The sequence below is a fragment of the Rosa chinensis genome, chromosome 2 (genome assembly GCF_002994745.2).
Source record: "Rosa chinensis cultivar Old Blush chromosome 2, RchiOBHm-V2, whole genome shotgun sequence".
NCBI lineage: Eukaryota > Viridiplantae > Streptophyta > Magnoliopsida > Rosales > Rosaceae > Rosa > Rosa chinensis.
Window position 1 is genome coordinate 78,692,900 of NC_037089.1, and position 13,938 is coordinate 78,706,837.

At 41.6% G+C, this 13,938-nt stretch overlaps 2 protein-coding genes across 2 annotated transcripts; both read left to right on the forward strand.

Annotated features, from left to right (window-relative positions):
• The first annotated feature begins 4,515 nt into the window (after positions 1–4,515).
• LOC112185103 lies at positions 4,516–5,775 on the forward strand. The gene is made up of 2 exons (XM_024323314.1): positions 4,516–4,576; positions 5,330–5,775. The coding sequence occupies exons 1-2, from the start codon at positions 4,516–4,518 to the stop codon at positions 5,773–5,775; spliced, it is 507 nt and encodes a 168-aa protein (XP_024179082.1).
• Positions 5,776–6,742: 967 nt separating this feature from the next.
• Positions 6,743–8,305, forward strand: LOC112185104 (splicing factor 3B subunit 2-like). The gene has a single exon (XM_040513609.1). It carries the CDS (start codon positions 6,743–6,745, stop codon positions 8,303–8,305), a length of 1,563 nt encoding a protein of 520 aa, XP_040369543.1.
• Positions 8,306–13,938: the final 5,633 nt, after the last annotated feature.

The window sequence follows — 13,938 nt, forward strand, 5'->3', positions numbered from 1 at the left end:
TGTTCCAAACCGATCATTTTGGTACACGGACTCTCGAGCACGACCCACTTTGTAGACACGCTATGATTAACGTCGTTAACTCTTATGTCATTATACATTTGTCAAAGGGTAATTTAGTATTCTCACACTCTGGTTCATTTTTTTGGTCAAAAAAAAAACGGATCTCCTCTCTCTCTCTCTCTCTCCCCACATACCCAAACCCAGAAAGCTTGACCCCGGCGACCACCACATCTCCTCCACCTTCCAAATACATACCCACCAAACTCAACCAACTTCTAATCCCACCAAAATCCTAATTCCAATTCTAATCCCAGGCCCATCCCCATCACCGATCACCCCTAAACCACAATCCCTGCGCTCATCTCCAGATACCTGTCCGGGTGCGTAACCCCGACGTCGCCGGTGTAAAACCACTCGACCCAGCCCCAACATGACTGACCTGCCTCACATATCTGACCTGTTTCGCTTCAAGCTCAAACCCGAATCCGGATCCACCACATTCTCCTCCGTCAGCCCAACCGTCCTTACTCCTTACCTCGCCTTCTCCGTCACCGGAAACTTATTCCACTCTGGCTTCCAGGGCCGGGTCGGGTTGTACTATGAGGCGAGGTTGGTTCAGAATTGAGGAGAGGGACGAGAGCGAGGTCGCCATTACTGTGAGGCCAGATAGCAGTAGACTAGTAGTGTTCCTGCTTCGTTCTCATATGGGTGTAATTCCTTTATAGTGAGGTGGGTTTGAGCTATGGAATAGAGAAGAAAATCTTAGTGAAGCTGTTTTGGGGTTTTTGATAACCGCCTTGGAGCTCCCAGGAGCATCTGGGTTTTGAAAGATTTGGGGCTTTTGGTGGCTCTGGTTGAATGCAACGAAATGTTGGAGAAATTTGATGAACAAAGGATGGTGGTGCTGCACTGTGCGAGAGAGAGAAAGAGAGAGAGAGAGAGAGAGAGAGAGAGAGAGAGAGAGAGAGATGTTGGTGCCCAGAGTAAGAGAGAGATAAATAGGTGGGTGGCCAGAGTAAGAGAGAGAGAGAGCTGGGTGCCCACAGTAAAAGTCGAAATAGACCAAATTACCCCTCAAATTAACTTAACTGCATCAATTGACGTCGTGTATAAATAGTGGGTCGGAGTTCTAAGTCTGTGTACTAAAGTTTATGATTTATAACTTTAGGTATAGAAATTATTAGTGGCCTTTATTTCATGTACTTTTTGTAAAATTTTCCTTTTTTTTAAGGGATCACCACCACCATCAGCACCATCATCATCATCACCATCATAATAATAATCATCATCATCAACATCCCGACACAAAACCAAGTCATTATATGTTGCTACCACCATTGGTTCTCTTTTCAAATGATAGCTTCTCATGAGGCTTTTAAACAGCGGAGCTAAAGGCTTGGACGAAACTGGACCAAGTGACTTCTCAGCTGTTGTGGTCATTATGGTAGCGAAATCTGCTGTTGTAATAAGCGCTTCATCCTCTGCTTTAGTTGTCATTCTGGTCAGCAACTTCTCTACTTTCATAGTCACTGTGGTAATCAATTCCTCTGCTTTCATCTTCATTGTGGTAACTGGTAAGTAATTCATCCGCTTTGGTGACACGAAATTCGTTTCCTTCGCGATTCAGTAGACTACGAATTATTGGTGTTTTACTATCATGCTTGAGGCATATAAACCGTCCAATAAACTTAGAATCACATGTGAGAAACGAGACAAGGCTCTGCCAGCGTTTGGACACACACTTGCATCGAACAATAAGTTTATTGCAAGGAAGTCGACAAAGGATTTCGGCAAATACATCCTCAGGGAGATCGTCAAAACTAGTATTACTCCTGGATTTGGACCTTTTCGACCGATGAATATGACCAGAACCAGAGGCTGGAATTAATCCAATGGCTGACTCCGATAATCTACCCAAATCTCGTTTGATAGCGGCAGTAGTAGTAGTACTACTACTTTCAATACCTTTCTTGGAACTTGACATTGCAGCAGAACTAAATTAAATTGGTCAATTTAGGGTTCTTAAAAGTATACACGCTTGCACCAGTATTTTTTTTAATAGGGAATTTCTCAGAAGCCTAATTATACTACAACTGTTTCTGTTAAGTGTTCCCAATTTTTTTTTTTTTTTAAGTGGCTTTTGTCAACTTTAGGATTCCTAATCCTTTATTAACAAGGAAGTGAAGGAACCAACGGGATTCTATTTACATATATTCTCTCTGCAATCACTACTCTGTCCAAGTTTCAACAGCTTGACCTTAATAACTTGCCTCGTACGTTAGTCCAAACATGAGTGACGAGACAATCTTGCACCAGCCTGCAGCGAGCCACGGTGATGATGATGTTGAGAAACTGAGAAATTTTTTCGAAAAGTTCATGTTGGAGGAAGGGGTTGGTGTTGAGGAGTTGAGAATTCTTTTCGAAAAACTCATGTTCAGCAATGAAGGAGCGGGTGTTGACGAGTTGAGAAAATGTTTAGAAGAATTCATGTTCAAGGAAGCAGCGGGTGTTGAGGAGAAAAAGGAAGATGATGAGTCCCGAGAAGAAGCCGAGGAGAATCAATAAAAACAAGAGAAAACAATTGCAGCTAGATTGAAACAGAGGTCTGCATTAAGGCCTAAACTGCCGGTGCTTAATTTGAAATCGGATCGGAATACTGTACCGGTGCCAAAGCAATGGTGCGAGAAAGGGGTAGATTTGGAGGGTGAAAGTGGAATCGAGAAGCCACCTTATCAGCTTCCTAGTTACATTGCTGCAACTGGAATCGAGAAAATTAGACAGGCGTGGATTGAGAAAGAAGATAGTAACAAGTTGGGGGCAATGGATATTGATTATCAGGTACTTTATGATGCCTTTTTCAAGTACCAGACTAAGCCAAAGCTCACAGCACTTGGTGATCTGTACTATGAAGGAAAAGAGTTTAATCAGGTAAGCTTGAGGGATCAGATGAAAGACTGCGGGCTCCGAGAGCCAGTTGATCATGAGACAAAGCATTGGGGTGATTTGGAGGAAGAAGAGAGAGAAGATTTAGATGATGACATGGTTGCAGATAGTGAGAAGAAGAGGAAGCGTAAGATGAAGGAAAAGGAAGGCAAATACAACAAGAAGAAGGATTTCATGTTCTAAAGTGTATATGTAGACTTTCAAAACCGTGATAAATGAGTTTCCCTTGTACTGATTTTTCTGATTAAGAACCACATCTATACTATTATTAAGAGAAGATGATTTGTTAGCCAAAACTAAAAAATTTGACAGAAATGACCCTGAAATATTAAAAAACTTTGACAATTAATTAAATCACAAGAGCAATTATGACAATTACAAATTATATTCTTATTAAAAAAAATCTCACAACCCACTTTTGTCTCCCACTAACTTCTCTCTACAATAACTGTTTTAATCCATTATCTTTTTTTCTTTCTGAAAAAAAAAAAATAAAAAAACACTTGCACATGCAAAGCATGTGTGGAAGAAAACTAGTTTTATTGATGCCAAGTTCACATAAATTGTTAGTTTCATGTTCCAACATCTTATGATCTGCCACTCTAAAGTATTAACCACAAAGCTAATAGATAACATAATATCTTTCACATATATATATATATATATATATATATAGACAGTTAGACACACACACACTGATAAGAAATTATTGTTTTTGGATCGTGTTTAACAATGTGTTGTGATTGACTCTTGAGCTATAGAACTATTTTCAAAAATGTGATTGATACAAGGTCATGTCAACATGGTCTACTTTAATGGCAAAGACTCTGGTTAATCTGATTAGTTTGGTTGGGCTGAAATCTAAATTATGAACTCCAAAATATCAGAAAGTGTTACAGGAGTTAGAGTTCTAATGCACCTTTAAACGAGGTTGATTAACCTAATTGTAATAGGGTTAGCATATTCTCATAGAAATCCTATCGGTATCTTAATTAGTTACAATGTAATAGGACTTTTTACTTGTATTCTAAGCATATCGTCTATGTAATCCTCTATATATAGAGTTACTTATTATCAATGAAAGACATCTCTAATCCCCCATAACTTGAGAGTTATCAACTAACGATGAGAACTTAAAAGCAGAGCCCTAGGGTTTCTAAGCAATGTGGCGGCGGCGGCGCGGCAGTCTTCACAGGCGGTCCTTCGTCGTAGGTCACGAGTTGCAGACCTCAGTGTCTGTTTGGTGGTGCCAGAGGGTCGGATAGATCTGGTTCTAGGATCTTGGTGGCGGGTTTTTGGCGTTGTTGGATCGAGGCGGATCAGAGGCGTTTCCTGGGAGGTTGATACCGGCGTGGCTGGGGTCTAGGTAGGAAGGCGGATCTCAGTGCGGTGGTGTTGGTAGCGGGACGGTGGTTTAACGGATCGAATTCGGCAGTCTGCGTGCCCTCTACTTTCCGGTAGATCGAGAGCCTGGGTGGTTTTGTACAGGGGAGCGGCGGCTCTCGGGTTGCAGTTTTGGATTGTGTTGATTGCGATTGGTGGTGGGCAGCTTTAGGTTCAATTCACTTCACCATGATTGCGCTTGATACTGATCGAGGTCGGCCACCGGAGATGGTGGTGGCGGCGGTGGCAGGTTGGCAGCGAGGGCACATGTCTCGGGCTAGCCTCGTTGCCTGGGTCTGGGGCTTTTGGTCTGGGCTTGGGTCATTTGAGCTCAGTCTCCCTTGGGCCCAGTTGAGTAGGTCTGCTTCAATTTGGAGTTGGGCCAGGTTGGAGGTTGTCTTGCCGCCCTCATTCATTACTTAGTGCTTTGGGCTGGCCTGGCCCAAGAGTTGACCTTCTTGGGTGATGCAGGGCCTTTACGGTCTGTAAAGTGCCAGTCGCAATTCAGATCATGGTTCTATGGAATTGGTAATTATCTCAAGTTGGACTGGAGAAAGCGGCTTATGGATGAGGACTAGACTCCTATTTGTTTGCTGGGAAGTAGCTTTCTATTTCGTACCACAATTGCGTGATTGGCGGATGGTTGGCTAGAAGATGATTTTGCCTCAGAAGACACGGAGTTGTTCTTTGTATATGAGTCCGCTTGAAAAGTGGGCTCCATTTAACTTGTAATGAGTTACAGTACTTAGATAGGTTTTTGGTTGTTACCCCGCCATTTTTCTATCTGTAAGGGTATGTAGACTCTGGCTGTTTAGCTGGTCATCTAATGCAATGAACCTTCTATTTCAAAAAAAAAAAATGAAAGACATCTCTAACAGAAAGTGACTTCTGCTTGAACAATTCTAAGTGTGCCTGCAATATAATTTATCAAGTTGGAAGAGCTGTTGGGCAGCTTATCTCAAATAACTTTCTTGTGGAATCGACGTCTCTTCTGGAATTGCAGCTATTGTCAGGAATGCATCAGGTCATATGATTGCTGGTTCAAATATGTCTCTTTATGCTTTTTCAGCAATCGCTGCTGAGGCTTTGACGATCATAGAAGGTCTTTCTCTAGCTGCATCCTTGAATATTTCTTCGTTCATTTTGGAATCAGACTCTGCTCCCCTTATCCCAGCCCTCAACCTTCCCAAATATTCTTTAGATTGGACAGCAGCTCCTTTGTTTTGGAAGATTCGCTCTTTGTCTGAGTCGTTTACCTCAATTAGCTGGCTTTGGTCCAGCAGACAAGCCAACCAGGCAGCGGACTTTGTCGCAGCCTTGGCTTCCAGGAGGATGTGTCCAGTTGATTGGGTCTCCAATCCACCTTCATCCTTTTTAGCTTTGTTATCAGTTGATAGTTCTCACATCCTTTCCCAGGATTTTGTTCCTTCGGGTTTTGATGTTGGTTAGGTTCTGTTGTACTCTTGTTCTACTATTTTAATATACGTTGTTTCTCGTTAAAAATAAATAAATAAAAGGACACAGATTGAAATCTTTTGTTTCTATCTTCGGTTTGTGGTGCAAGTAATTGAAAGGCCTACACATATGGAAAGCAAACATGAGGGTTGAGTAAAGTTGAACACGAGCTTCTACATGTTATTACATACGAGTTAATCATGCATACATATATATAGTATATTGTCGGACCAAAAGATTAAAAACATATAGGATTGGAGTTTGTTTGAAGAGTAGTCCTCCCCTGCCACCTGCCGCTAGACAAAGTGACAAACTGAAAAAAAAAAATGCTGATCACTTTGAGCATGCTAAGAATCATACTCCAGCTAAATGCAGTAGTAGTGCGGCTGAATGTAAACCAAATAAAATGGTATAGGAAAGAATTTTATGAAAAATGAACGAGAAATTAAGGTGATATATATCCAACATTATAGAAACTCAGTTCAATCACTAAATATCTTCTTCTAAAGCTGCAGTCGGCCCCTAAGGGAGAACCATGCCTGCTTGCTTTCTGCATCAAACTAATATATAAACCTCCTTGGAGTGTGCCTCAGCTTGTTCTTCAAGCCCCTCTTCTTCGCTGCACCATATATGGGGATGTTGATACCGCGGTAGTCTAGCTTCACCATAGTGAAGTTCATAGATACTCTGACTTTAATTCTAACAAAATCCAAGTGTAAATAGGAAAGAAATCAAAAATACTACTTTTGTAGTTTGTACTAAATTTTCTCAGGAATTTTTTTTCTTTTCTTTTAGGAATTAGGATTCCTTTCCGCTTGTAACAAGGAATTGACCATATGTTTGGATTCCTGTTACATTATACATAACAATCTCTCATCCATTACATTTTTTTTTTCTGCAATGTATATGTTCTTTATCCAAGTTTCTTCAGTCGCTGTTAACACATCCAATCCAGCCGTACATGACGACTACAGAGACACTCTGGCAGCATCCAAATGGTGCCTTAGTGAACAATGATGATCCTCCACAGCTTTTTGAGCAAGTTGAAATTGAATATGTTCCAGAGCAATTAGCAGAGTTAAACGATGGCATGTATGCAGACTTCAAACAAATATTCGAATACTTCACATTCAAGGACGCTGCGGGTGTTGAAGAGGAAAAGAAAGATGATGTCCATCACTCTCAAGAAGACTCAAATTCAGAAGAGGATAATCAACAAAAACAAGAAAAGGGCGTTTCAAACAAGAAGAAAAAGCGCGTGAAGATGAACATTGCGGAACTGAAACAGATGTGTGCAAGGCCTGATGTTGTTGAGGTGTGGGACGCAACTGCAGCTGATCCTAAGTTGCTGGTGTTTCTGAAATCATACCGGAACACAGTACAGGTGCCAAGGCATTGGAGCCAGAAGAGGAAATACTTACAGGGAACACGTGGTGTCAAAAAGCAACCTTTTCAGCTCCCTGATTACATTGCTGCTACCGGAATTGAGAAACTCCGACAGGCGTACAATGAGAAAGAAGATAACAAGAAGTTGAAGCAAAAGCAACGAGAAAGAATGCAGCCAAAGATGGGCAAGATGGACATTGATTACCAGGTACTTCATGATGCCTTTTTCAAGCATCAGGTAAAGCCAAAGCTCACAACAGTTGGTGATCTGTACTACGAAGGGAAAGAGTTTGATCAGGTGACACTGATGGATCAGATGAAGCCGGGTGCCATGTTGTCACATGAACTACAAGAAGCTCTTGGTATGTCAGAGGGTGCTCCTCCGCCGTGGCTCATTAGTATGCAGAGATATGGTCCTCCACCATCATATCCACATCTGAAAATCCCGGGGTTGAACGCTCCTATCCCCGGCGGAGCTAGCTTTGGTTACCATCCGGGTGGCTGGGGAAAGCCTCCTGTTAATGAATATGGCCGACCTTTGTATGGGAACGTTTTTGGTGTTGAGCAAACTAATCATGAGGAAGAGCCAGTTGAAAAGATGAAGCATTGGGGTGAGTTGGAGGAAGAAGAGGAAGAGAAAGAAGAGATTGAGAAAGAAAAAGATTTAGAGGATGATATGGAATCTGTAGATAGCTTTTCAAGTGGCGGAGCTGATCAGACAGTACCCGATGTGATCGAGCTGCGGAAGCAGCAGAGAAAAGAAACAGCTGAAAGGCCTTTGTACCAAGTACTTGAAGAGAAAGAAGAAAGAGTTGCTGCAGGGGCATTGCTCGGAACAACTCACACGTATGTTGTTGGCAGCAACAGCAGCCGAGACGACAAGGCAGGAGCGAAAAGGGTGGATCTGCTCAGGTGTCATAAAGCAGATAAAGTGGATGTGACTCTACAACCTGAAGAGTTGGAAGCTATGGAGAATGTGTTACCTGAGAAGTATCAACAAGCCAGGGAGGAGGAGAAGATGCGTAGTCAGCCGGAGGATTTTAGTGACATGGTTGCGGAGAACGAGAAGCAGAGGAAGCGTAAGATGCAGGAAAAGGAAGCCAAATCCAACAAGAAGCAGAAGGATTTTAAGTTCTAGGTGTATAGCAAGAAACACTCTAGACCATGATAGATCCGCTCATTAATTCAAAGTAGAGATATAATGTAAGTCTGTAACTCCATGATCAAGGAATAAAGCCACCATATTAATCGCAAAACTCTATGGCAATCAGGCGCTAACAACAAATTGAGCTAGTAGAATCACAATCAATGATATCGTCATAGATTAAGTTTAATGGTTTAGGATGTCCTTAGCCTAGCCTATGAGAAAGAAAGAAAAAATTCTCGTAATTAAGGATCGTGTTAAAAGTCGTACGTGGTTTATTTAAGGTCTTATCAACACGGTGTACTTTAGATGGAAAGTTAAAGAGTGTATGATTATATTAGGACTATATGGTTGGACGGTTTGATCAGTTTGCTGAATGGGATCTCTTAGTTGGTCGGTTTGTGGTTCTAAATTTTAACATAGATGTTTGGGTTGTTTTGTAAGTGAAAAATTCGATGCTAGCCAATGAGGGTTGTACTTCTCATTAGCGCCACCATGGTGGCCAACGCTAGTTCCTAGGCTACCATAACAACAACGTCAACTCGCGCAGCGGACCCAGCCTGCCTGAGCTTGTTCTTCGAAGGTTGGTTTTGTAACTGCGGCAAAGAATGCGAAGTTGAGGTGAAAGCTAAGGTGAAGAACGTAGGGTTCCCAGCTGGAGGTTACATAAAGAGGCGAAGAGTATGCTTCTTCTTTTTTTTTTTGGCAGAGAGTGAAAGGGAGGAGTATGCCAATAATGTATGTGTGTGTGTGTGTGTGTAGGTCAGAGTTATAACAGTATCATATTAAGGGATGTTAACTTGTGGGAAAGCCGATGACATTAGTACTTTTGTTTGGTTAGAAGTTAGAACTTAGAAATAGAAGATCAGGCTAGTGCATAATCACACAGTGCTTAGTTTTTCTTGAACTTTGGAACTGGATAGTCCTGGCTAGCTATACATATGTTATATATGTAGCTAGATTTGATAACTTGAACATTATTATTTTCAGTTTTATTAGAATCTAGAAGCGTATGAATTTAGTTTCACTTGCGATACCTCCTTTCCTTTGAAATTGTGGGTGACGCTAGACGCCTAAAATTAATAGTTACAGAGGGGATAATATTGTCGAATTCTCTATTCAATTATTAAAAATAAAATAAAATAAAAAGTATCAAACAATCAAATACAACCCTAAAATAATCTCCAGTTTCCCAATCAACCAAAACAACGAAACTGAACAATAATAAATGAAGTACCAACAATTTGAGAAGGGACTTGAGACTATCATTGAGATGTAGAAGAGGAGAATACAAATTTGGCTCTGCCTCACACGATGCAAAGTCGCAAACAATGTCCTAAACTTTCTTGTTTTTGTTTTGGGTGTTTGTCCATTTATCCCATTTCTAGGGATTTTTTTTCCCATTTATCCCATTAAGTTTTTTTAATTTCCCCTTACCCAAAACACTCTAAGGAAGTCTTCCCTAATACCCCATTAAGTTTTTTTTTTAAAGACTATTTTACCCTCATTCATTTATTACTTAGAGAGAGAGAATGGAAGAGAGAGAAACCATACAAGACTTCGCCGGAGCTCCATCACTGGCTGTCGGATTCCCTTCACCGACAGCGGCCCACCGGACTTTTCTGAAAACTTCGTCGGAGGTCGTCGAAGATTTCATAGTTCGCCGAAAATATTTATTGCTCCCAATAGACATCTATTGCCCTTAATAGTCTATTGCCCCCTAATAGAACTTTCGGTAGCCGAAATGGGAACTAATATTCCTAAAATTAGGCAAATAAAACTTTGATTAAAGAAAAAAAAACTAAGAGATTATATCAATTTAAAAACGTCTATTGCCCTCCAATAGACATTCAAAACTTTTTTCCCCCTTTCCTTCTGCCCATTACTTTAAAAAAAATGAAAAATAAATAAAATAAATAATAATAATACGGGCACCCAGAAAATGCTCTGGGTACCCACGTCTGCTTCTCGAGTCAGATCCCACGGTCATTGCTCGAAAACAGAAGCTCGTCGCCATTAACGCCTTGCAGGTCTGATTCAGGCGTCACTGCCTGAGTCAGATCCCACGGTTGCTACCGGACCTATATGTTCTGCGAGCTAACGTCGCCGCCATCAACGAGCAGTATTTCTCTGCCGGCAACGAGCCGGACTACCAGACTCTGACATCTTCGAGCAGTATTCCTCTGTCGGTAACCCGATCCGAGCCGGACTACCCATACTCTAACATCCACGAGCAGTATTCCTTCGCCGGTGGCCCTGATCTAGCTGAGAGAGAGAGAGAGAGAGAGAGAGAGAGAGAGAGAGAGAGAGAGAGATGTTTGAGTGGCATGATGGTAGTTTGTTAATTAGGTTAAGGGCAAAATGGTCATTTGATGTTAAATTGGGTTAGTGGGAACAAAAATTTGTTGCTAAGGTAAGTGAGATAATTTTGACTCATTTTAATGCTATTGGTCAAGGACCATTTTATTTTTTACCAAAACTAGTAAATTTTTGTTTTTTAGAATTTTTGGCTGAGCCCAAGTACCTCATGTCAAATCAACTCCAGACCCGACCCTGGCGACGTTGTCCAGTTATTTAAGGTTGGTTCTATAACCGTGGCAAACAACGCAAAAGCTGAAGTGAAAGCAAAGGTTGAGAACAGTTCCCAAGGAGGTTACAGGTGACAGTTCTGGATTTATAAAAATCTTCATATATGTATATAGAACATATTAGTTTAGTGGTCGAAGATATTCTTAAGGGTTTTTGTCCATTTACCCCATTTCTAGGGATTTTTTTTCCACTTACCCCATTAAGTTTTTTTAATTCTCTCTTACCCAATACACTCTAAGGGAGTCTTCCCTAATACCCCATTTTACCCCTCACCCCTTTGTTACTTAGAGAGAGATAGAGAAAATGGAAGAGAGAGAAACCATAGGAGACTTCGCCGGAGCCCGTCACCGGCCGCCGGAATCCGGTCACCGGTCGCCGGAATCAAGCCAACTTTAGCCTGATTCCGGTCACCGATCGCCGGATTCCTGTCACCGGCTGCCGCCCACCGGAATTTGCTGAAAATCTCACCGAAAAGTTTTTTTTTTGCCCCCAATAGACATCTATTGCCCCCTAATAGAGGGGCAATAGACGTCTATTGCCCCAATAGTCTATTGCCCCCTAATAGACGTCTATTGCCCCCCAATAGACGACTATCAGCCATGTATTGCCCCCAGTAGAAGACTATCAGCCATGCATTGCCCCCCAGTAGACGTCTATTGCCCCCCAATAGACGTTTAGATTACCGAAATGGTAATTAATCTTCCTAAAACTACACAAATAAAACTTTGATTAAAGAAAAAAAACGAGGAGATTACATCAATTCAAAACGTCTATTGCCCCCCAATAGATGTCTATTATCCCCCAATAGAACTTTCCATAGCCGGAATGAAAACTAATTTTCCTAAAATTAGACAAATTTTTTTTTCTTTCCTTCTGTACTCATTACCAAAAAAAAAAAAACATTGATTTGGGCACCCACCTATCTCTCAAGCGGAGGTCGAATTGGGCACCAGATTGCAGGGACATGGGCGGGTGTGCTGGAGGTCAAACTGGACAATTGGACGGTGCCCATGTTGAGAGAAGAGATTGCCCAACTTGATTAAACCTCTGAGAAGCTCCTGCACTAGAAGCCGACGAGCTTGACCTGAAACCAGCGTTGGGAAGGAAGGCTGGCTTCGACGCTGGCGACGCTAGATCTCAGACTCCACGACCTTCACTATCGGCCTCGCTGGAGACGGCTTCCAATACGACAACGGCAGGGAAGCTGATCATAGAAGTCGGACCTTGAATTTTTCTCGCCGGGTTCGGAATCCGGCAGGGGGGAGAGTGAGAGAGAGAGAGAGAGAGAGAAGCTGATCGTAGAGGTCGAATTCGGAATCCGGCAGGAGAGAGAGAGAGAGAGAGAGAGAGAGAGAGAGAGAGAGAAGCTAATCGTAGTGGTCGGATTCGGAATCCGGCAGGGGAGAGAGAGAGAGGGCTGTGAATCATGACTGGAGAGAGGGGAGAGAGATTTGCATGGCAATATTGTAGTTTAATAATTAAGCTGAGGGTATATGTGTTATTTCTCTTTAAATTGTGTTAATAGGAATAAAAATCTTTTGCTGGGGTAAATGGGATAATTTTCTCTCATTTTGGTGTTTTGGGTCAATGACCCTATTCTTAACCTAGCTACCCTATAAGAGCAAGTCCAGCGGTCTTGTTTTGACCGGGCAAATCGAGGGAATGATGATGTGGTGACCGGGCAATTGCAAAAACTGTCCTCCACCGGTCCAAGATTGTCCAGCCAAATTTTGGCTTTTGATGACCGTAGTCAAAATAAAAGGCAAGCCCGTGACTAATTGTTTGACCCTCCTTGCCCAGCTGCCAGCTCGGCCCAGAAGCATCGTGGTTGACGTCAGTGTCAGCCAAGCAGAGAGAGACGCGGAGGAGAGGCTGCGTTGTGGGCACGCACGAATCAGGGAGCCGCATTTGTTGACCGCGTGGATGCATGCGTTTGTCGCCTAGCGTTATTGAATTGGTCCTTTGATCTGGGCCGTTGTTTTCAATTAAACAGGTGGATCCGACGGTAATGGAATTAATAGCTATGTATAGGATTGTAACGTTAATAAAACGGTAAAAAAAAAATTGTAAAAAATTCTAAAAATTTCTCTATAAATACATACAATTTTTTCTAACATCTCACACCCAAAATACTAGAGTTCATAGTAAAAATGAGCAGTTAAAACACTAAATGAACAATGGAAAATGAACAGTTAAAATTAATGAACAGTCTTGACCGGTCAAGAAAAAAAACGGGTGAAAACCCATGTCCAGTGTCAGTGAACAGTAACTTGACTGGTCGAATTCTTGACTTCTCGACTTTGCCTTTTCTTGACTACGGGTGAACTTGCTCTAAGAATACCCTTTTTTTTTTTTTGGGTAAGGATGGTGTTCTATGGTGTTGTGATTGATTTGAATCCTGAGCTATCGAACTCGATTGATTTCCACCTTTCAAAAGTTTAATTGATTGATCTGTGATTTCTTAGTTGGTTGTATATATGACTGTGGTTCTAAAGTTTTACATAACAAATATATATGTATAGCTAGCTTCAGTTTGGGTCATATATATTTTTATGACCAGCACAGTCCAATGTGATTGTAACCGTTTCAAATTTCTTTACACTTGGTTTTGTTACCTTGTTTCATTCCTATTTACATTTGGATTTCTTTTCAATTTTGGATTACTTCATGTACTGTGTATATATAATGCAATTTACTCAATTATATCGACTGATCAGGTATTATGCCAACAGTCATGGGAGGTTGTAACAGACTGTACAGTAGAATAACCGATCATAAGGCTAAGAAGCAATACCTGCAGCTGCTTCTTTTGACGATCATAAGGATCATCATCGATGCCAACAACTATTGATGATATCCCTGACTTGGTATTGGTTGAGATCCTTTGTCGACTTCCTTGTAAATTCCTTTTTCAATGCAAATGTGTGTCCAAAAGCTGGTGTACTCTCATACAAGATCCTTATCTTAGTGGCCGGTTTATGCGTCTCCAAAGTGATCGACGGACACCAGTCGTGAGTACTGTAATTAACACCAGAGGA

Coding starts and splice junctions, on each gene's coding strand:
- LOC112185103 (XM_024323314.1), top strand. CDS start 4,516: ATGATTGCGCTTGATACTGATCGAGGTCGGCCACCGGAGATGGTGGTG. Junction 4,577..5,329: donor GGTGGTGGCGGCGGTGGCAG/GTTGGCAGCGAG, acceptor CTGGAATTGCAG/CTATTGTCAGGAATGCATCA.
- LOC112185104 (XM_040513609.1), top strand. CDS start 6,743: ATGACGACTACAGAGACACTCTGGCAGCATCCAAATGGTGCCTTAGTG.